This window comes from Humulus lupulus, chromosome 5 (assembly GCF_963169125.1).
Source record: "Humulus lupulus chromosome 5, drHumLupu1.1, whole genome shotgun sequence".
NCBI lineage: Eukaryota > Viridiplantae > Streptophyta > Magnoliopsida > Rosales > Cannabaceae > Humulus > Humulus lupulus.
The window spans coordinates 61,563,272-61,587,002 of record NC_084797.1 but is presented as its reverse complement, the minus strand read 5'-3'; the positions used below and the strand labels follow the sequence as shown (position 1 = coordinate 61,587,002).

The window sequence follows — 23,731 nt, the reverse complement described above, 5'->3', positions numbered from 1 at the left end:
AGTCGATGGTTGCGCCATGCCGTGCTAGCCAGTCCATGCCTAGTATTACTTCAAAGTCATTGATCTCCAGTTCTATCAGGTCTCCTTCTAATTCTACGTCCTCAATCTTAATCGGTATGCCTCGTACTATCCGTGATGATAGAACTACTTTTCCCGAAGGCAACTCGGTTACAAACCTAGTTATAAATCTTTCACAAGGTTTGTCTAGTTTTTCTATCATTCCTAACGAGATATATGAATGAGTGGCTCCCGAATCAAATAATACATAACATATATTATTGAGGATAGAAACCTGACCGTGACCACCTTATTTCTAACATCAGCCTCTCCTTGGGTTAAGGCAAATACCCTGGCAAGAACCATCTTGTCTTCCTTTTTCCCTTCTGGCTTGAGCTGGGGACGCTGCCTCTTTTGGTGACCTTCTTGACCATAGTTGAAGCATCCTTTTGTTTTCCCATGGCATTCACCAGGACGTTTCTTCTGACACTTAGCACATTGCGCGTATTGGACATAACCCGACCTACTACCTCCATTATTTGTCCATGCCCTTTTATCGTTGTCGGACTATTTGTTGTCAGGATGCCTTCTTTTCTAATCATTGTTGTTGTTGTTGCTAGACTGATTGTGGTTGTTGTGGCCGTTGTTGTTCCGACTAGTCTGAGGTTGATACTGTTGTCTAGGCTCATGCTTACTGGCTTCTTCTTTACTAACATTAGCCTGTAGCCTTTCTACTTCTATTGCTGTCTCTAGAACGTCGGCATAAGTAGTATTTCTCGGGTTTGCTAGCTTAACCCCTAGCTCGATCTTCGGTCGAAGTCCTCTAATGAACTTAGACACCCTCAAGTAGTCAGTTGGAACCATTTCCGGTGCGAACTTAGCCAAACGATCGAATTGTCGAGCATACTCTGCCACTTATAAATTCCCTTGCTTTAAGCTAGCGTACTCCTCAACTCTTGAAGCGAGTACAGCCGAATTATAGTACTTTTTGTGGAACAACTCCACAAATCGAGTCCAAATCATGGTAGCAACATCATACGTCTACTGGACTAAGTCCCACCATATCCTGGCATCCTTCTTGAGCAAGCATGAAATGCAGGATATGCAGTCCGCGTTGCTAAGGTTCATGTGCGTCAGGATTGGCTCTACGTTCCTTAGCCACTCTTCTGCCTCGAAGGGGTCCATAGTCCCTTCAAAGTTCAGAACGTGTTGCTTATGGAACCGCTCATAAATTGGCTCCAGGTGTTGTACTATATACGACGCATAATTCGCCACTAGCCATCCCCTATATGGACCAACTTGTTGGGGTGCTGAGGCTATTTGCTGTGGCTGTGGCTACGGCGGAGGCAGAGGCTGAGTCTGGGGCTGAGCCTATTATCGCTAGTGCTGCAATAGTTCCTCGACTTGTTGTCGCAGTCTGGCGATCTCCGCAGTGTTGTCTGCTGGTGGCGGCAGCGCGTTGCGGCTGGCAGTAGCACGCACTCCCCTTCTGCGAACTGGAGGGGATTCATAGGTTTCAGGAGCAACGCTTGAGGCATTGGCATTGTTGCGAGAAAATCTTCTTAGCGATATCTTCAACAAAGTTCTAACAGTTGAGAATATGTTAGAACTTACCCTAGTAGGTTCTAAGGAAAAACTTAATCTAAGCAAACATAACTCGGACCTATTAATTATGATTTCTTATGAAAAAATTATATAAGTCTGCTTTATTATTCGAGTGGATTTCTATACTTAGAAAAATAAGCCACCTTTATTATTTTCTAAGTCTGTTTCTAATCATCCTATATGACTTAATTCTCAGGCTCGAAACTCATCTTTGTTCCAAAGTTAACCATATTGAAGGAGGGCTGGGATCAGTAAAATCGTTCCCACTACTACGGCCCCCTAACTCTCAATATAGGAACTTGGTTCATTGATTTGTATCCACCCTCACCGAACTTAGTCATTATTTATTTTATTTATTATTTATTATGATTGCAAAAGAAAATCAAACTCATACATGATAACAAAATAACCATGATATTAATTTGGAAAAGAGAGTTTTCACTATTTACAACCATAAAAGAAAACAAATAACAAATTAAAACATACAATGAAACTAATCTTATTCTAAAAATGGGGATCTTCTATAACTGATCCTTCATCTAGCATACCATCATTTAACTCCTCATAGTCCTCATTATCATGTGCCTCAAAATGCCCTTGAGGAAGGCTCTTAAAAATTCTATGTTTTTGCTCATTTGTAAACAGAAATTTCATTTTTGAAGTGAACCTAATTAAGAGAAAATAATATCCCATTACTACCGGCAATTCATCTTCATTATCCATTGTCTCCCATATCTCTTCTAAGGCTGCAATTATAGTATGATAATCTATAAATAGTCTAATTACTAAAATGTATTGCTCTGTTGCTCTCATCATGATCTGTTTAGATTCTTGGAGATGACCTATTTCTCTATGGAACAAAACCAGCCTTTGAGTGATTCAATCTAGCACTCCTACAGTGTTTTGCGGATCTCTAGTTCTTTTTAAAGCCTTAATGGCTCCGATATCCACATAGGTTAATGCTCCGTTCATTCTTAACTGAAACATAAAGGCTAAAATCGTTAGCTATATATAAACGTAATAACTAAAATAAAAAACACTTACTTGGCGGTCAGATTTGGAGCTTTGAGTGTGTGTATCGAGGAGAACTTCATGCGAATGAACTGTTTCTCTGATACCAACTGTAACGACCCAACTATTCTAGACTTTGGACCATTAATAACTAATATACTAATCTTAAGAAAACATACACATGAAAACACAATAACTTTATTTAAAAACTGTAAAGTAAAGGTTTAACATACATAAAAATGCAGTTAGGATATGGGATCCCATTGTTTTGAAATAAAATAGAACATAACTTAAATAAGTTGGATACAAAATTAAGTGCGAAAATACATAGAAATCATAATTTAAAAGACTTTAAACAACTTCATCCTCGAATCGTATGCGCAGTCCACCGATTCCATCCTGCCTCAATACACATGCCCAAGCTGCCAAGAACCTTCCCACCGCCATAACTATTTTCCTGCACATATAAAACATAAAGGAATGAGCCTAATGCCCAGCAAGGAAAATCTACTACAAGCATGAAACATATACATACACATAAACTGTAAACTATAAACTATAAACTGTAAACTATAATCATATGACTATATAAATACAACATCTATTACAATGGCCATCATACTTCTTGGGACTTGCTAGCTAAACAATCATATGCCCATAAATTTAAGGGGCTAGTTATCTAAACAAGTCACATAAATTTATGGGGCTCGTTATCTAAACAATCATATGCCCAAGGAATCTACTATTGGGACTTGTTATCTAAACAAGTTATATATTTGTTATCTAAACAAATTTTGTGATTTGTTATCTAAACAATTCATATACTAAAACAACTAAAAACATGTCATACTTATAACATAGAGATATATCAACAACATAAAAGCATACAAATCTACCCTATTTTCCTTACCAAAAACCAGAATGTGAGAACAAGATCAGGACTTTGGAACACTCCTAAAAACCATAATAGAGAGGTGAGTATACTAAAGAAAAGAGATGAAAATAATGAACTACACCATCGAAAAGATACTTACCAACAAGAACCTCAAGTTCAAGAACTTAGATGCCTAACCAAGAATAAAGAATACTGAGTTAGGATTTGAGTAGAGAAGAACTATAAGAACAATAAAGAAAGGAACTAGAATTAGGAATACCTTGAATGCTTCTATGATCGAACTACACCTCGAAACCGAAATACACTATAAACCTTACTTCCCAAGTGTTTATTAAGCTTATAATGATAAAGATTATAACCTCAACCCAAGTGTTTAACACTCTAAAGTAATCCTAGTACCTTGTAGGCTTTGAACTCAGCTTGATGAATGAATAAATGGTTGGGTACTAGGTCATATTTATAGAGTTCAAGAATGAAAAGATCTTCATTTAGCTTGAATAAAATAATAGCTTTTTAATTGAAAAATAATTGAATAATCATTCAGTAGAGGCTGAAGACTCGGTCAAAAAGATTCCAGACTTATCAAGAGGATAAGGATTAAAATGAGCTCGGTTTCAAAATTGTTAAAAAATCATGCACCATAACCGATATATCGCCCATGCTAGGCGATATATCGCCTGGACTGATATACCCGAGGCTCGTCGAAGTTGTCGTGCGAAGCTACGTGTTTTTCGTATCCCCATATGGCGATATATCGCCCCCTAGAGCTGGGATATATCGGCATACGCTGAAATATTATACACGTAATTACACATTTTAAGCCTAATTTGAATTAAGTAAACAGCCTTGACTAAGTCCTTTAACGATTTCAAAGCTGCTGGCAGACTCTAGAATTTTCAAATATTGCTCTTAATAAACTTATTCCTCAAAAATACTTAATTTCTCATTAAACATACACATGACAAGTGTTAATATCATATTTGGTCTATCTAAACCTTATAGTATACTAATTATCATCTTCATAATCAGTCATATTAATCAAATGTTAGGTTATAATTAATATTCTTAAACTATAGGATAAACTTATAAAGTCTACAAGTGTTACTACAAGTGTCCAACTAAATCCCGGCTTAAACCAAAATTCGCAGTCATAAAAATACTACAACTATTACTATTACTACTACTATCTAACTAGCTAAGTAAAGTTCTTGGAGTCTATAGGAGGAGCCAGAAAATTTGAATTAGATTCGCGGCTCAAGGAGTTAGAGGTGTGGCGCTGCCTAACTTAGAGGCATTGAGGATTTTTGGAGACTTGTAGAGACGCAGCTCTAGGGAAGTCAGAGAGCAAGTGCGGAGAAAAATCAGAATTAGAGTCGTGACTCTATACACTAGGGCCACGACGCCAATTGGGCCTAGGAACCAATTTAAGTGTTTTATCAGAGTTGTTTTACCATAACTCCCATTCCACTCCACCACCTCCTCCATTTTAATGTTGTCCTATGGGGTTTCTTGTAAGTCTCTTATTTTTATTTGAGTTTAACATTGGGGACAATGTTAGTCTTAAGTTTGGGGGAAGGAATTAATTTTTAGCTTTGTTGTTCTTTGTTTTCTTTTTCAAGTTTAGTATTAGTTATTATTGGGTTTGATTCTAGTTTTCACAGTATTGTTAGAGTGTAAACCAAGTTGATAATTTGTTGCCGATGAGATTGAGTGAATGATATGTTATATAATCTGAAGGAAAAGTTGTGCATATAAAAACAATATGAGTGCTTGATTGAAATACTTTGTCACTTCATTTTGGTTAATTGAATACTTGTTTGAACTATTGCTCATAGCTATAAATCTAGGAGTTGAACTTTGTATACGCATATTGAACTTGGACTGTGGATCGTACAAGTTGAATTTTTTCTAGAACTTGCTTGCTTGCTATTTGAGACGAAATCCTAAATAATACACACTTAAGAAGAAGATATAGGCCATCTTTGGAATTATTGAGCCTTTTAAGCTAACCCTTATGTATTTTATCTCTAGTTACCCTATTTGAGCCTGACAATTGATTCTTTTTAAAGTTTAACACATGTTCTGAGCCTCTACTTGCATCCCTGTATTCATTATTCCCTTTGTCCTATAGCATGAGCAAAAAAACATATCTTTTGATTGCAGGGGGGAGTGAATGTTTAAGGGACATATGTAGAAACATGTGGTTACTCAATGAATAAAAGGATTGAAGAAGAGAAGAAGAAAAAAAGAGAAAATAAATTATAAATTCAGAATAAACTAAATTCCTTATGTTATTTACTGAAAAATATAAGTTTGGGGGAATGTAGTTTGAACAAAAAATTGATGAATAAATAGTCAACATTTCTCAATCTAGAAAAAGAAGAAAAAAAAAGGTACCAGTGGGATGTGAAGTTGAGTTAAAGGGATAGGTTGCTTGGTTTGAATGCTTATGGTATACTTGAGCTTAAAATGTCTTCTCATCCAGCTTTACCTAAGCCATCTATTACAAGCTTTGCAAAGTCCTTTTGATTTTTAAGTGTGTATTTGTTTACATTAGTGGAGAATAGTAAGTATAGCAAACACATGGAATAACAATGTTGAGTGAATTGATGGTGAGAATTTGGCATGCATAGATTGGTTCAATTGTTTTACATTTATTGGTTATTAATGAATGAGCATGAGTACTGATGGATTACAGTGAATGGGTGAAGTATTTTGATTGAAATTCTGGATTAATATTGGAAGTGGTGCGTTACTTTTCTTTACAATTATATGTGTATGGTATTCATGATTTTTTAGGCTATTTTATGGCTGTCAATTTGGTTTGTAAAGGTTTTATCGAGTCTTAGTTATGTTCTTTACTCGAGGGCGAGTAAAGGATAAGTTTGGGGAAACTTTTTAGGATTAGTTTTGGTATGTTTTTTATGGCGTGTTTTAAGATGCAATTTTAGTCTTTTATTTGGTTTTGTGCGATATTATGCAGGTGTTTATTGTGTTTTCCGGATTAAGTGTGGTTATTAAGGAAATAGCTTGAAATTGGATGAAAAACGCTTAATTCTTGATGAAACAGTGTTAAACGGGCTAAGGAATGGAAATTAGGTGAAACCAGGGGTCAAATTGATGATTTGGTGAAAAATTTGAATTAGAGCTGCAGTTCTATGGTGTAGAGCAGCAACTCTAAGAGTTATAGTGAAGGGAAAAGAATCAGCCAGAATAAGTGTTGAGGCACCAGGGAGATAGAGCTAAGGCTCTATTAAAATGGGAATTAGATTTGTGGCGCTACATATTCCAGTGAAGAAATCTGGAACGCGAAGCAACCCAGAGCAGCGGCACTATCAGATGGAGTTGCGGCGCCAGTCCATATGTAAGCAGAAGTTAGGGTATTTTTCAAGGGCAATTTTGTCCTTTCACACATAATTAATTGAGGACTATAAAAGCTTTTATTAATGACATTTTTAAGAAGCTGGTTAACCCTAGGAGACGGAGATAAGCACATTGTGGAGAATTGCAAGTGGAATCGAAGAACTTATCATAGTTTTTCTTCTTTTCTACTTTTAATTTCTATTATTTGGATGCTTTTTAATTCTTCTATGGTTATTATGAATTTTATCATGAACTAAACTCTTTTTCTAGGGTGTTAATGGATTCTTCTGAAACTTTATTTTCAATTAATGCAAGTTTTATGATTTCTATTCTATCTTGTGATCTATTCGAATTTATGCTTAATGCTTGTGATTGACTGCCCATCTATTACATGATTTATATGATTTTGATTTGAAATCTGAGAAGTGATAATTGATTATGCTGTAATTGAATAGACATAGATTTCATTATAGGATAAGAGTATCTATTTGGTCTGTATAGCTTTAGGGTTGTCTTACTTAATGTCTGTCTTATGTTCATATATCACAGAGATGTAGAAAATTTACATAAGGTTGAGACTTGTATATCCTAGTACAAATATAAGTTACTTTTGGTTGACCTGCTATCACGAGAAAGAATTGAATAGTATAATTTGTATTACTGAAATATAAAGTGAATGGTAGATGAAGTTAATTTCCCTAGTTCATTTAATTATTGAATTCTATTTCTTTTGCTATCTTTATTCTTGTAATTACGTTATTATTTCAATAGTTTTACTTAATTCTTATAATCAAATTATCGTTAACTAAATTATTTATTAGGTTTAATGATTGGTACTTGCTAACAATCCTTGTGGGTTAGACCTTTCTTACATTATATTACTTGTTAAACAAACGCGCATACTTGCGTGTAGAAAATCCGTAACAAGTTTTTGTCGTCGTTGTCAGGGACTGTTTTTACTAATATCAAGGAAATTAATTCTTTTTCTAATTTTGTTGTTTTTCTTTTATACCGTTCTAATGCTGGTTTTTCGCAATTCGTGATTTTGGGTGTTCAAGTAGTTTATGCGACGACAGGGATCAAAATCAAGGGTGCCTGTTGATCCTGAAATCGAGAAAACTTGCAGAAGAAATAAGAAATAGAAACGGTGAGAAAGAATGGCTCAGAATCAAGCTGGTAATATTGGTGTTGTAGGAGTTGCGGAACTAGAGGCACTAGTTGAGCAACCAGCACAAAGAAGTTTGAGAGATTATGTGCTACCTACTGTCACAGGGGCACAATCATGTATTAGACCTCCAGCAATTGATGCCAATAACTTTGAGATCAAGCCTGTCATTCTGCAAAAGGTACAAGCATCAGTTCAGTTTGAGGAATTACCAACGGAAGGTCCAAACTTACATTTGGCAAATTTCTTAGAGTTATGCACCACATTTAAAATGAACGGAGTAACAAATGATGCAGTAACGTTGAGGTTTTTTCCATTTTCATTAAGGGACCAAGTAAAGAGTTGGCTTATTTCTTTGGAAGCCAACTCTATTACAACATGGGAGGAGCTCACTCAGAAATTATCGGCCAAATTTTTTCCACCATTTTATCTGCAAGGTATAGAGGTGAAATAAACAATTTTCACCAAAGAGATGGTGAGTCGTTGTATGATGCACGGGAGAGGTTTAATGAGTTTTTAAGAAAATGTCCACACCATGGAATTGAGAAATGGATGTTAGTCCATATTTTTTTATAATGGGTTGTGCAGTACTACTAGCATAATCATTGATGCAGCGTCTGGAGGAGCGTTTATGAGTAAGAGCGCTAATGAGGCTTATGATCTGTTGGAAAAAATGGCTATGAATAACTATCAATGGCTATCAGAAAGAGAAACCACTAAGAAGGTGGGTGGAGTGTATGAATTGGAAGCCATCTCGATGTTGTCAGCTCAAGTTGCAACATTGACCAAACAGCTATAGCATAACAGTCTTCAAGCTCTAGTTATGCAGATGCAAGTCATATGTGAGTGGGGGACCTCATTTATTTGAACAATGCATGATGAGGTATTTTAACAACATGCCTATGGAGCAAGTGCAAGAAATTGGGAACTTCCCAATGCCCTCCAACAACCGATATTCAATGAGTAACAATCCAGGGTGGCAGAATCACCTAAATTTTTCTTAGACAAGTGGCCACGGTAGTCAACAATAATTTTAGGAGAATCAACCTCAGTATCCATAACCTCCTCCTCGGTTTTATCAGCAACAACCAGTAAGACCTGCACAACAACTGATGCAAGCAAAACAAGATGGTCATCAATTCGTAGTTTGGAAACTCAGATTGGACAGTTGGCCGCGTTAATGGAAAACCGAGCTCAAGGGAACTTGCCAAGTACTACTGAAGTGAATCCGAAGGGAAATCCTAATAAATAGTGCCAAGCTATTACCTTGAGGAGTGGAACAGTGTATGAGGGACCGAGTATGGAGAAGAAAGTTGAGCAGAATCAGGATCAACATGCACCTACTATTAAGGACAAGAAGAGTAGTTAAGAGAAGGTTATTGAGAATCTTCCAGCAAGAGAATTGGTACCTTCGGTGTCTATAGATCATCACATCAAAATTCCATATCCACAAAGAATCCAAAAGAACAGTCTTGACAAGCAGTTCACTAAGTTCTTAGAGGTATTTAAGCGGTTGCATATTAATATTCCATTTGTAGTGGTGCTAGAACTGATGCCCAGTTACGTTGAGTTTATGAAAGAGATTTTATCAAAGAAGAGAAAGATGGTGGACTACGAAACTGTGGCATTGACAGAAGAATGCAGCACCATTCTGCAAAGGAGGTTTCCACAGAAGTTGAGGGATCTTGGAAGTTATACAATCCCTTGCATAATTGGTAACTTTGAGTGTAAGCACGCGTTGTGTGATTTGGGAGCCAACATTAATCTTATGCCTCTATCAGTATTTAGAACACTTAGTTAGGGTGAGGCAAAGCCAACTACTGTCACATTACAGTTAGCGGATCGATCACTGACTCATCCGAGGGGGATCGTAGAAGATGTGTTAGTAAAGGTTGATAAGTTCATCTTCCCACCAAATTTTATTGTTTTGGATATGGAGGAAGATGAAAATATTCCAATTATTATTGGAAGGCCAGTTTTAGCAACTGGTAGGGCCCTAATAGATGTGCAAAAAGGCAAGTTGAAGCTGCGAGTGCCAAAAGAAGAGGTGACATTTAATGTTTTTGTAGTAACAGAGGTTCCAAATTGTTGTAAAGTTGATGTGGTTGAAAGTGAGTGTAATAAAATTGAAGTTACTAAGAAGAAATCTATGGTTGAAGGTGGAAAGCGAATAGTTTGTCTGAAAGTGAAAAGGATCTTTAGCGAGAAAGGTCGATTGTTTCATGAGTGGTGGAAAGTTCCAAAAATGTGCAATATCAAGAAACGAGCGTCTTCTCATGATAGTATGGCTCTCAAGGACATCAGGGGTGGTTTGGATCCGAGTTGAATTTAAAAAGAGGTCAGCATCCGGCTAAATGATGTTAATGACAATGCCCTTGAGAGGCATCTCAAGTTTATGCTTTTGTTATTTTCGATTTTATGCTATTTTTTAGTTGAAATTTTTCTTTTATTTTATTTATTTTTGTTTAGTTTTTGTAAGTATTTTATGTAATTAGAACCGTGAAAAATGTAAAAAAAGAGTAGTAAAATAGAACAATTAGAGCCGCAAGTCTAATCTGATTAGAAGGGGAGGAGCTAGAAAATTTGAATTAGAGTCGCAGCTCAAGGAGTTTGAGCTATGGCGCTACCTAAGTCAGAGGAGTTGAGGATTTTGGGAGACTCTAGGGGATTCAGAGAGTAAGTGTTGAGCAAAGTCAGAATTAGAGCTGCACCTCTATACACTAGCATCACGGCACCAATCGGGTCCAAGAACCAATTGAAGGGTTTTATCAAAAATAAAATTAGCACAACTCCCATTCCACTCCACCGCCTCCTCCATTTTAGTGTTGTCCTATGGGGTTTCAGGTAAGTCTCTAATTTTTATTTGAGTTTAACATTGGGGACAATGTTAGTCTTAAGTTTGGGGAAGGGATTTATTTTTAGCTTTGTTGTTCTTTTTTCTTTTCTTTTTTAAAGTTTAGTATTATTTGTTATTTTATTTGAGTCTAGTTTTCACGGTATTGTTAGAGTGTAAACCAAGTTGATAATTTGTTGCCGATGAGATTAAGTGAATGCTATGTTGTATAATCCGAAGGGAGAGTTGTGCATATAAAAAATATATGTGTGCTTGATTGAAATACTTTGTCACTTCATTGTGGTTAATTGAATACTTGTTTGAACTAATGCTCATAGCTATAAATGTGGGAGTCAAACTTTGTAGATGCATGTTGAATTTGGACTATGGATTGTACAAGTCAAAAATTTTCTAGAACTTGCTTGCTTGCTATTTGAGATGAAATCCTAAACAATACACACTTAAGAAGAGGATATAGGCCATCTTTGGAATGATTGAGCCTTTCAAGCTAACCCTTATGTATTTTATCTCTAGTTACCCTATTTGAGCCTGAAAATTGATTCTTTTTCATTGTTTAACACATGTTTTGAGCCTATACTTGCATCTGTGTATTCATTATTCTCTTTATCATATAGCATGAGGAAAAAAAACATATCTTTTGATTAGAAGGGGGAGTGAATGTTTAAGGGGCATTTGTAGAAACATGTGGTTACTCAGTGCATACAAAGATTGAAGAAGAGAAAAAAAAAAGAGAAAAGAAGTTATATATTCAGAATAAACTGCATTCCTTCAGCTATCTACTGAAAAATATAAGTTTGGGGGAATGTAGTTTGAAAAAAAAAATTTGATGAATAAATAGTCAACTTTTCTCAATCTTGAAAAAGAAGAAAAAAAAAAGAGGTAATAGTGGGATGTGAAGTTCAGTTAAAGGGATAGGTGCTTGGTTTGAATGCTTATGGTATACTTGAGCTTAAAATGTCTTCTCATCCAACTTTACCTAAGCCATCTATTACAAGTTTTGCGAAGTCCTTTTGATTTTTAAGTGTGTATTTGTTTACATTAGTGGAGAATAGTAAGTATAGCGAACACATGGAATAACAATGTTGAGTGGATTGATGGTGAGAATTTGGCATGCATAGATTGGTTCAATTGTTTACATTTATTGGTTATGAATAAATGAGCATGAGTATTGATGGATTACAGTGAATGGGTGAAGTATTTTGATTGAAATTCTGGATTAATATTGGAAGTGGCGCGTTACTTTTCTTTACAATTATATGTGTATGGTATTCATGATTTTTTAGGCTATTTTATGGCTGTCAATTTGGTTTGTAAAGGTTTTATCGAGTCTTAGTTATGTTCTTTACTCGAGGGCGAGTAAAGGATAAGTTTGGGGGAATTTTTTAGGATTAGTATTGGTATGTTTTTTATGGCGTGTTTTAAGATGCAATTTTAGTCTTTTATTTGGTTTTGTTCGATATTATGCGGTTGTTTATTGTGCTTTCTAGATTAAGTGTGGTTATTAAGGAAATAGCTTGAAATTGGAGGAAAAGTGCTTAATTCTTGAAGAAACGGTGTTAACTTGGCCAAGGAATGGAAATTGGGTGAAATCGGGCGTCAAATTGATGATTTGGTAAAAATTTGGAATTAGAGCCTTAGCTCTATGGTGTAGAGCTCCAGTCCTAAGAGTTATAGAAAAGGGAAAAGAATCCATAATTAGTTCTGAGGTGCTAGGGAGACAGAGTTAAGGCTCTATTAAAATGGGAATTAGAGATGTGGCTCTACCAGATAGAGTTGTGGCGCTACATATTCCAGAGACAAAATCTGGAACACGAAGTAGCCCAGAACCGTGACGCTATCAGATGGAGTCGCGGCGCCAATCCGTACAGAAGCAGAAGTTAGGGTATTTTTCAAGGGTAATTTTGTATTTTCGCACAGCATTAATTAGGGACTATAAAAGCTTTCTTACTAACGTTTTTAAGAAGTTGATTAACCATAGGAGACGGAGATAAGAACATTGTGGAGGATTACAAGTGGAATCAAAGAACTTATCAAGTTTTTCTTCTTTTCTACTTTTAATTTCTGTAATTTGGATTCTTTTTTATTCTTCTATGGTTATTATGAATTATATGTCATGAACTAAACTCTTTTTCTAGGGTGTTAATGGATTCTCTTGAAACTTTATTTTGAATTAATGCAAGTTTTATGATTTCAATTGTATCTTGTGATCTATTCGAATTTATGCTTAATGCTTGTGATTGACTACCCATCTATTACATGATTTATATGATTTTGATTTGAAATCTAAGAAGTGATAATTGAATAGACATAGATTTCATTATAGGATAAGAGTACCTATTTGGTCTATGTAGCTTTAGGGTTGTCTTACTTAATGCCTGTCTTATGTTCATTCATCACATAGATGTAGAAAATTTACATAAGGTTGAGACTTGTATATCCTAGTACGAATATAAGTTACTTTTGGTTGACCTGCTATCACAAGAGAGAATTGAATAGTATAATTTGTATTACTGGAATATAAAGTGGATGGTAGATGAAGTTAATTTCTAGTTCATTTAATTATTGAATTCTATTTCTTTTGCTATCTTTTATTCATGTAATTACGTTCTTATTTCAATAGTTTTACTTAATTCTTATAATCAAATTATCGTTAAATAATTAGAATATTAGGATTAATGATTGGTACTTGGTAACAATCCTTGTGGGTTCGACCTTGCTTACGTTATATTACTTTTTAAACGAACACGTATACTTGCGTGTAGAAAATCCGTAACATAAGACCTCCATATCCGAGGCAACAATGTCTTTACTTTGTTTGTTTATGCTATGTCAAGTTAAGTGGTTAAAAATCAAAGAGGTTGTCGTAAAGGCTTCAGTAGATGCAATACTTCCATGGGCGCTTTTGTAATCTATCTATCTTTTATGAGAATATTTCCTTTTCCGGTTGTTACATTCTTTTCTCATGAAAGCATCCATATAACAAATATGCACACGTTGTGGGAATAGAATGAACAAAGTGCTCAATGAGATAAACCTCCATGAGCGGTAGGGCTTCAAGGAGAACGTCGATCAATAAGTCTAGAGTGGTAATCAAACAATCTAGTCAAAAAGTGTCCTAAAGGAGACCCTTGCAAAAATAGTACTATGCATAACGACGAGAAGGACACTTCTCGCAAACATTACAAGCACAGGCAAAAAAAAAAAAAAAACTTAAAAGATACCAAATAACCCAAGAGGTTAACACATCCTTAGAAATACAGTCAAGGTGCACCAAAGAGACTATCACTACCAGTCCAGATAAGACATCAGCAAGTTGTCGAAAAAGAGAGACCTAACGAACCCTTTTTTTTCCTGTATACAGGAGCGGGCACAAAAGGATCTCACACATAAAGAAACGATAACAAAAGGTCACATATATAAGAAAAAAGAGCTGCATGATAATATTCTAGAATAAAACCAGCACCAACCATAATAGGACTTATAAAAGTTCCTAAAGGAAAAAAGCAAAAGACCTGGAGAAACCTCTCAGGCATAATAAGGTTTGGATAATAATACAACCAAATCGAAGTAGAAAAATAAAAGATGCAGAAAGAAAATTTCAAGGCCTCCAGCCATGAGCACTCCACTCGGCTACTTTGGCAATGGCATGATCACTAAAGGAGGAGAAGTTGAAACATGATTCTGCCTCCATACTCCATACAAGGTGCACTCCACGACCTTATGTTCAACCTCTACCAGATCGGCCTCTAGAAGAGTGATCCTCTCCAGCAACACTTTAGCCCGGGATTTTGCTCTCTTCTTCCTTTTGACAGAAGATGAGGTCTTCACTATGGCTATGTCTAGCATGAGATTGGCATTAGCAAGTTGTTCCTCAAGCTACTGAATTTTGGTTGTGAGACAATCTATTTCTGCAATCTTTATCAAATGCTGAGCCACCAGACAAGTCTACAAAGGAAAGAAAATTGAACAAATAAGGAACCCAAACACAAAAAGGACTAATGTAAAACACATGAACTCACCCAAGTAGTGGAGTGCATGAGGGTCTCCCCAAGTTCCGCAATGTTAAAACTCTTGAGACCTCTCCACTCGGTCTCAGGGATGTCCTCGGCAACCCGAGTATACCTCTGCACATAAGGAGCTGATGTGCGACTCATCCATGACATCCTCTCCAAGTTGGGAGCGTCTTGGTGAGCAGGAACAGATGACCCACTCACCAAGCGAGGAGGAATCACGGAAGAATTAGGTGGAGGATATCCAGAGTAGCCATGACCAGAAGGGACATAAGGAGGATTGTCAAACTCATCGTCAGTAGCCAATACAAAATGTCCCTGCATAGGTTGTGAAGCGTGGGAATGAGAGGTCGCGTTGTGGTCCATAGGAGCAGGAGAAGTGCATCCCCTGGAAGCGGGGGACAGGCGGGCTAGACTTTTATCTTCTGGAGAAGTCTCCTTAGGCACCCATTCAGCATGACCATCATCTAAGTCAAGTTCCATTGGAGTCATTTTCTTCTTTCGCTCAGAAGTATGCCATATCAAGTTGGGCTCTGAAACCTTAGATAGAATATAACAGTTGTGGTTGGGCATGGTGAAAAGATGGGTAGCCATTTTCATCGAAGGGTCCAAATCAAGGAAGGCATCCACTTGTGCCGCCTCCAACTCAAGGACATCAGGGATCGTAAAATTCTCTGAACAATCAGCTTAGCTACCAGCACAAATACAAGGTCCACCATAGCAAGCTCAATGTAAAATAAAAGACTTGGGCTACTTACAGGGAGTGGAGCGGAAGTGTTCGCGGACAGAAAGATCCTTTGACAGAGAAAAAGTCCTATTTTCACGAACCAGGGTTAGAAATGGATCCCTAGATCAAAGAGGCTTGAGAATTGGCCTTCTGTAAAAAAAGATAGAAGCCTTTTGATTTGGGAGTAGGCATGAGGCTATACATGAAATGCACTTCATGGGTCATTGGGGCGCGACCGTTGAGCTTCATGAATGCCATGTACAGGCAGCTCAGATTCAACCAACTATTGTGTGCCAGTTGAAGTGGAGCAAGGTCAAAATGTTTCAGTATCATGACATAGAACGGGTGGAGAGGAATGGTACCACCCACCTTCAAAATATGTTCACTGAATGCAATGTAGCTCTGGGGTGGATCATGAGCCCGATGTTTATTGGAAGGTACATATAATTTGTACCCCTTTCCAATGTGGTACTTCTCTGCCAACTCGAATAGCCTGTTCTCTGACACATTGGAGACAATAATGGCCGCCAATAGAGGACCAGAATCCACCATCTTAGGAGCAACTTGTTGCCTCACTCTCTTCAACATATCTGCAAAATGAAAGGAAAAAGGTGAGGTCAAAATAGGGTACTTTACCCTCCATTTTCTCCTTCTTACGAGAGTTTTCCATCTAGACATCGAGTGTGGGAGCATCAAACACGGGTGGATTGTAGACAAGGGTTGGGGGGAACCGAGAGTGACCTCAGGATTGCTATGAGGAGGATGTGGAGGTGAAGGTGAAGGTGAAGGAGGGAGGTTGCCCTCCATGAACTCCAGCTCCGTTTGTAGGACAAGAAGGCTCACTCTAAGGGTGGCAATATAGTCATCAGGATCAAAGGAGAAACGGGCTCCATCACCCCTTAGAATCGAGTCTATCTCACTTTCGACTACCCAGATTTTTTGCCTAAGCTCAGTCATGTGTTCTAGGTGACATATACATACCCTCTTTAAGGTTTCATATCTTTGGTAGGGGCTGTTTTCGGGTGACCCCGAGTTTGAGGACTACTCTATAAATTTGACCCTCGAAGGAATGCTAATGACCCCTGAAATGCCATAGAGTCATGCCTCGTTAGAAACACTGGTGCAAACTTATGTGGAAATCACAATATACTACAATGCACAAAGGAATAAACTCAAAATTTCTAGACATGAGTGCCTAAAATAAAAAACTACGAGGTACAATGAAGAGCATACGTGCTAATGGGTGCAAATGCATAATTCTGCACTAGGTGCTCTGGCCGAGGCACCCATTCCCAAACACTAATTTAGACCCATTGAACACCAGAAAGGGTGAAGGTATACCTTGGATAGGTGAAGCTACACACCACCGCGGTTACAAAAGTACCTGGCATCAAAAGTACACATAATCTCCACAGCTACCTTGATACCCTATGCCCTTCACCAACAAACATGCAAGGACGAGGGGTGAGCTGTTATTAGAACCTAGCTAGAAATGCATATGTTTTAAAAAAAAGAAAGAAAAAAAAAGAGAGAAAGAACAAAAAGAAAATAAATGTGTAAAGTGTATTCACCAAGGATTGAGACCTTATCCTCTTCAAATTTTAAAGAACAAACTTCCACTACGATAGGAAGTGAGGAGTGAAGGGAAAGGCTTCAACATGAAGACCTATTTAAGGAAGCTCAAAAAATCCTGGCCCTTGGATGAAAAACTTGATCAATGGTCAAGAAGGAGGCTTGGCACTCGCCTTGTGATCCACGAAGCACATCGATAGGCTCACATTCACTATCAAATTCTCATAAGAGTCCTCAATTCCAAAGTGTGTTTCTCCATAATACCAAAATGAAGAAGTAAACTAATACCTCGTGTGCATCCCAAAAATACCGCACTGTGAAGTCTACCAGAGAGTCTGAAAACCCTCTCGTAGACTGGGGGGCAAGTGTGAATGCCAAAAATTGGACATTCTCCCAAAAAGGGCCTCAGTCAACACTCGGGAGAAAAGGTGAGGCCTTCCCCCTAGTAACCCTGAGCAAGCCAAGCAACCTCGTGTCTCGCCCCACGTGAGACCCATGCCTCATGCAAGGCCCACACGAAGCCGTGACTTCGAGCCTTGCCTCGCCCGCCTAGCAACCTCGCGATGCCGCCCCGTCCTGCCCCATGCGAGACCCATGCCTCACGCGAGGCCCTCGCGAAGTCATGACTTTGCACCTCGCCTCGCCCACTTGGCAACCTCGTGAAGCTGCCCCATCTCGCCCCATGCGAGACCCATGCCTCATGTGAGGCCCTCGCAAAGCTGTGACTTCGTGCCTCACCTCGCCCGTCTGGCAACCTCACAAAGCTGCCCCATCTCGCCCCACGCGAGAGCCATGTTTCAAACGAGGCCCTTGCAAAGCCATGAATTTGCGCGTCACGTCGTCCGCCTAGCACCTTGCGGCTCACCCCATCTTGTGCCTTGTTGAAGAGGCCCTACTCATCTCCCAGAGTAGGTGCCACCAGCGAGGCACCTTGCCACCATGGTTCCTCGTGAATTCACAAGCCTTCCAACACTTAGCAAAATGCAAGGGAGTTCTGAGAAAATATTTATGCTAGGAGGGTGAGAGGAACTCTCAGGTACAAAAGAAGTGTGAGTACAGGGGTACGTCTCTAAAGACCCTAGGATTCTGATCATAATCTCCACGCCAGACAAGTAGTGGAGGTACAAGTAGGGTGTCTGACAAGGTCTTTCCTAGCCAACCTCTGACGTTCGTACTAGACAGATGGTGAAGGTACAACATGGTATGAAAGCTTAAGTGCTCCTGCAAACCCATGGCATGTACTAAAGCCAACCAGCACTCTCCTAACACCACTACCACCTGTAGTCTGCATGTGCAGGGCCTTGTCTCCTCAGGACCACGATGTACAATGAGCTAGTAGTGATCTTTTATAAATATGACCTCCCTTCACCTGTGAAGTGGGTCAAATTTTTTAGCATGTAACCAGACATTTTTTAGAAATACACATATTTTCTGCATTCTCTCCATTTCCAGGTAGCTCTATCTTGCTCTGCTTGGTTCTGGCATGGACACAGGTGAATACACAAGAAATACACCGGTTACTAAAACTCCTAGGAGAATTCAATATACTCTCATATTCTTAATAGTTTGATTCTGGAATCATCTTACATATATGTGTCACGGAGTTTAACCAAACTCTTATGTCACGAGTTTAAAACCGGGCGTCTTACTTATATGTCACAGAGTTTAATCAGACTCTTATGTCACGGGTGTTAAATCAGACAACTTACTTATTTGTCACGGAGTTTAACTGGACTCTTATGTCACAGGTGTTAAATTGGACGTCTTGCTTACATGTCATGGAGTTTAACCAGACTCTTATGTTATGGGTGTTAAACATGACGTCTTACATATAACGGTGGCCAACCAAGTTTGCTTAGAAAGTCACTGGAGGCGTCTGATGCTTGTTTACTTACTTATCGGGAGCTACACAATTCTTACTTACTTACTTGATACTGGTAGCTAGCCAGGTGTCATAATCATAACTGCATACCTTACTTATGAGTATATGAAACCCTTTGGGACAACGATCTTAAGTAACCTTCTAGAACTAGTTTCTATCAGTACACTTATGTATTAATATTTAAAAACTAGTCATATCATGTTGTAGCTAAACATTCATAAGATGCCTTACCAGTTGTCCTTAGCGGATAAGCGAGATTCTTGAGTCCAGAAATGAGCTTTCCCATGCAAATAACACTGTAATGGAATTCATACAGTGACTCAGATTAATTATGGCATTTGATTAACTAAGTTTATGTCTTTAAGTTGAGCAATTAGGGAGGAACTTAACTTACTAATTTTAAATACTTTAAAAGTATTTTTCTTAAATCTTAAAGCTTAGATGAAACCCTTGAATTTATAGCCTTATCACATTATTCGAAAAAAAATGACTACAAATAATGGTACTGAAAATCTGGAAATAAATTCCCAATTGTATAAAGATACCACATTCTTAAGCCTAAATAAAACTCCCATTATCACTTTCTGATTTTCCTTATAAAATAAAAGTGTTAAATGCTATCTCCGGATTTATTAAAATTGTAAAGGAAAATGTTCTGAAATTATAATTATCAAGTTTGAAAATAGATTTTTATTTTAATAATCTTTTAAATTAAAAATGTCCATTTTCAATAAATTAAGAAACCCGTAAGTTTAATTGTCCAGAAAGATTTTATTTTCTCAAATAACCAATTAAACAAGTTCTCAAATAACCAAATAAACAAGTTTTAGTCCTAAGTGATAATTATTTTTCTGAAAAAAATAAAGCCTAACTCACACAAGAGTATTATCTTAATAGTTTGATTGCATGACCAAACTTATCATATAATAACTAATATTTAAACACATAACTTACATACAAGACATACCATACATCTTACAAGTATCAAAATACTTGGAAGTAAAATTTCCGATAATGAAAATTTCTCGAAATCTGAATTCTACCTGGTGCCCTAAACGTTAGGCGTTACATGTGCTTCTTTGGTTTAGGCAATTGCAACTGTGTTCCATTAACAACTTCGATGATTTTAGAAGGTTGTTCTTGCAACAATACAAAGCCAATCGTGAAGCACCAAAGACCATGGGAGACTTGTATGGCATTGAACAAGGATAAAATGAGCATCCTCGACCATATCTTCAATGTTTCATCGATTTGGTAAACCGAATTCATAACTTTGACACAGTTATTGTCGCTAACTTGTTTGCTAAAAGCTTGTAGGTAGACACGTTGTTGCATGAGAATCTCACTCTAACGTTACCTTATGATCTCAATGATATACAAATACATGCCAAAGGTGTCTTCCGAGTATTATAAGCCAAAGAATGTGCGTAGAAGAAATTGGCCCTGATTTCAGTTCCAGCAACCAACAACCTGCCTCCTCCAAATGAAAAAGACAAACACTAATCCAGTACTTACACTTAAGACAGAGATATAAAGAGTCTGAAGTGAAGAGATGGAGCACCTAACTATTCAAACTTTCAATTCAATACTCCTCAAGAAACTATATATAAGGAAAAATAAAGATCGCCAGATTTGGCGAACTTCCTTCAAAATGTAATCCCCTGCCGATCGAAGAGACAAGAATAGATAATGCATCTTGCACAAAGATCACAGACACACTATATTCGAATGTAAAAGCTTATACGGTCAGATCAAATCACTTATGAGGAATGATTGCCTTACACAGTATATCAAATGATCCACTGCTACATCACTTTCTCCTCATACAACCCTCACCATCTCCCAAGCACCTATGACCATCTCTAAAACTAAAGCGACACCTGCCAATTAACAATAGCCTCTCGAAAAAATCCCCATTATCCAAGGATTGATCGAACCTACTTCCGAAGAAGAACAAATGTCAAGAAATTAGAAGCGTATGGAACAACAAGTTAGGCGATATAGATGATTAGGCCATACTGTTAACTTCATCACAACAAAAGATCGTTACTACCCAATATATCCCTTCACCTTTAGTGAAGCTGATTTACGTGGCCTTCAACTTCCGCATGATGACCCGTTAGTGATCAATCTGCAAGTCAACCAATGCCAACTAGGAAGAGCCTTAGTTGATGGGGGAAGCGGTGTAGATATCCTATTTTGGGAAGCCTTCCAAAAGATTGGACTAAATGCATCAAAGATCCGGCCATCTACATTTCATGTCCTTGCCTTCAACAACTTCAAAGTTTATCCAAAGGAGCAATCAAACTCAAGATCTTTGTTGCAGAACATTCACTAGAAGTTGATTTTGTCATAATAGATTCCAAAACTAGCTATAACGCTATCATGGGTCGAAGATGGATTCACAGAATGCAAGGCGTAGTATCCACTTTGCATCAAGTTATGTGCTGTAGACCCTAGAGGGAAGCTACACCATCGACATCAAAGGAAGTCAAGCAACCTCATAAATGTTTCATAACAATGAAAGAAGAAAATGATGCGCCTTCAACTAGCTCCTCAACCCAGAATGATCAATAGAAATTAATGGGAAAGTTACCAACATATCTTCAAGTAGTAGAAGATGAAGACAACCCAGAGCGTACTCTTACTACAGTAGAGGAGCTCGAAGAAATTCCTCTAGATGCCTATGACGCGAGTAAACCATTGTTGGTAAGTGCCAAATTACCCAAAGAAGAGAAGACCCAACTTATTGATTTTCTAAAGAGAAACAACACCACATTTGCATGGTCTCCAAAAGGATATGCCAGGCATTGACCCTTCAATCATGATACACCATCTAAACATCCCAAAAGATTTCCCAGCAGTAAATCAGAAACAACGATACACTACAACAATTTTTAGTATATATTACATTAAAAAATGACACATATCTAAAAGTGTTATTAATAAGCAATTAAAAAAACACGGCACGACCCCATATGTGAAATTTCATTTGGCGCCAAATGAAAATAAGAGACACGGAAGCACACAGAAAACTAGTCTCAGCCTCCGAACCCCTAAGCCTCCATTGAATCCCTAATTTCTTTCTTTCGTCTCTTTGCCTCTCTTTCTTTCTTTCGTCTCTTTGCCTCTCTTTGCTTCTCTTTTCCTCTCTTTCTTTCTGGTTTCCTAGTCTCTTTCTTTGCTTCTCAGCTTCTCTTTCTTTGCTTCTCTTTCTTGCTTCTCTTTGCTTCTCAGCTTCTCTTTCTTTCTCTTTTTTTTTCGTCTACACAACCACGTTATTCTCCTCCATTCACTCTCGTCTACACAACCACTTACTCACTAATTTCTAGTTTCGTCTCGTCATTCTCTGCCTCACGCGAGTCTCTGGAGCGCACGACGTCGGTGAGAGCTTTCGGAGGACACAACGGAGGTCATTTTTCTGGTTGTCTCGTCTATCTCTGCCTCACATAATGATTCTCCCCTGCTGGTAGCAAGAACATCTTTGTGAGGTGAGTTTTTTTTATACAAATTTCATATAATCAATATATAAATATAGTGTGAACTTCTAGGGTGATTTATAATCTGATTTCATTTTTTTTATATTATATTCAAAGCTAGAGAAATAACAAAACTTGTGTGCATACAACACATATACATATATATAGTAGCATTTCTTTCTTTTAGATTACTGAGCAGGTAAACTTCTATGCCATGAGCCATAGATTTCTTTGTGATGCAGAACAGAAAAAACAAAGAAAAGGGCTAAAAATACCATAGTCCACTGTAGGATTGGTAATCCAAAAAAAAATTAATAGCTTTTGTCAATTTCTGTTAAGTTAGTTAGCTCGAATTGTAACTCTATATATTGCTCTAACCTATTCATCATAAAGGTTAAAAAAAAGATAGAGATTAGAGGTAGTGTTTTGGGAGAGTGAAACAGAGAGGGAAAGAGAGAAATTGTAACAGCCATTGTATGGCTTTGTGAGCTCGAGTGTGAGAGTTCTTGGGGATTTCTTTCTGTGTTGTTTCAAGAGGTGTACACTACAACTATTGGAGATTGTAATCAGCTTGATTATAGTGGAGAAAACTCCTTGGGGGAGAGCTGGAGTAGGCCTTGAATTGAGGATCGAACTAGGATAAATCTCTTTGTTCTCTTGTTTTTACTTTTCTGTTGTTGCATTATGTTTGATTTCAGCTTGTGTTTTTTTCTTTGATTTTTGTTTGATCAACCTTTAAATTGTTGAGTCTTGTGTAGTAGGATTACTACATCCACTTTTTCATATCTGTTGTTAAAATAACAATTACTGATCATTCTTTCCATTCATTTTTTTTATCTCAACACAGATAAGTATGGAATCTTGATAAGAAGCAAAAGGCCAACAATAAACAGAAACAGTTTAGTCTCTCATCACTCTCTTCCATTGAGCCGCTGAAGCACACTTGACGACGCCCTTGCTGAAGCAAGAACCAAAAGGTAACCCACTGACATACATAAATTTTAAATACCATCCCAAGTATCTTCATGCACATTGTTCGACACTTTTGGCAATTGGAAAACTCAAGGTGAAATATTTTCATACAAGTATGCTTCATTTATAATCATGAAATTCTTTTATGTATATGGTTTATCTACTCTCAGCATTTGAAGAAATGACTTATTGAGTTTTC

The 23,731-nt window shown here is 37.5% G+C and overlaps 1 protein-coding gene and 1 non-coding gene across 2 annotated transcripts; one reads left to right on the top strand and one right to left on the bottom strand.

The window, feature by feature from the left end:
- Positions 1-8,028: 8,028 nt before the first annotated feature.
- LOC133779174 (uncharacterized) lies at positions 8,029-8,835 on the top strand. The gene is made up of 2 exons (XM_062219165.1): positions 8,029-8,342; positions 8,625-8,835. The coding sequence occupies exons 1-2, from the start codon at positions 8,029-8,031 to the stop codon at positions 8,833-8,835; spliced, it is 525 nt and encodes a 174-aa protein (XP_062075149.1).
- Positions 8,472-8,578, bottom strand: LOC133781267 (small nucleolar RNA R71). Its single transcript, XR_009870050.1, has one exon. It is a non-coding gene; the product is annotated as a small nucleolar RNA R71 (small nucleolar RNA).
- Positions 8,836-23,731: the final 14,896 nt, after the last annotated feature.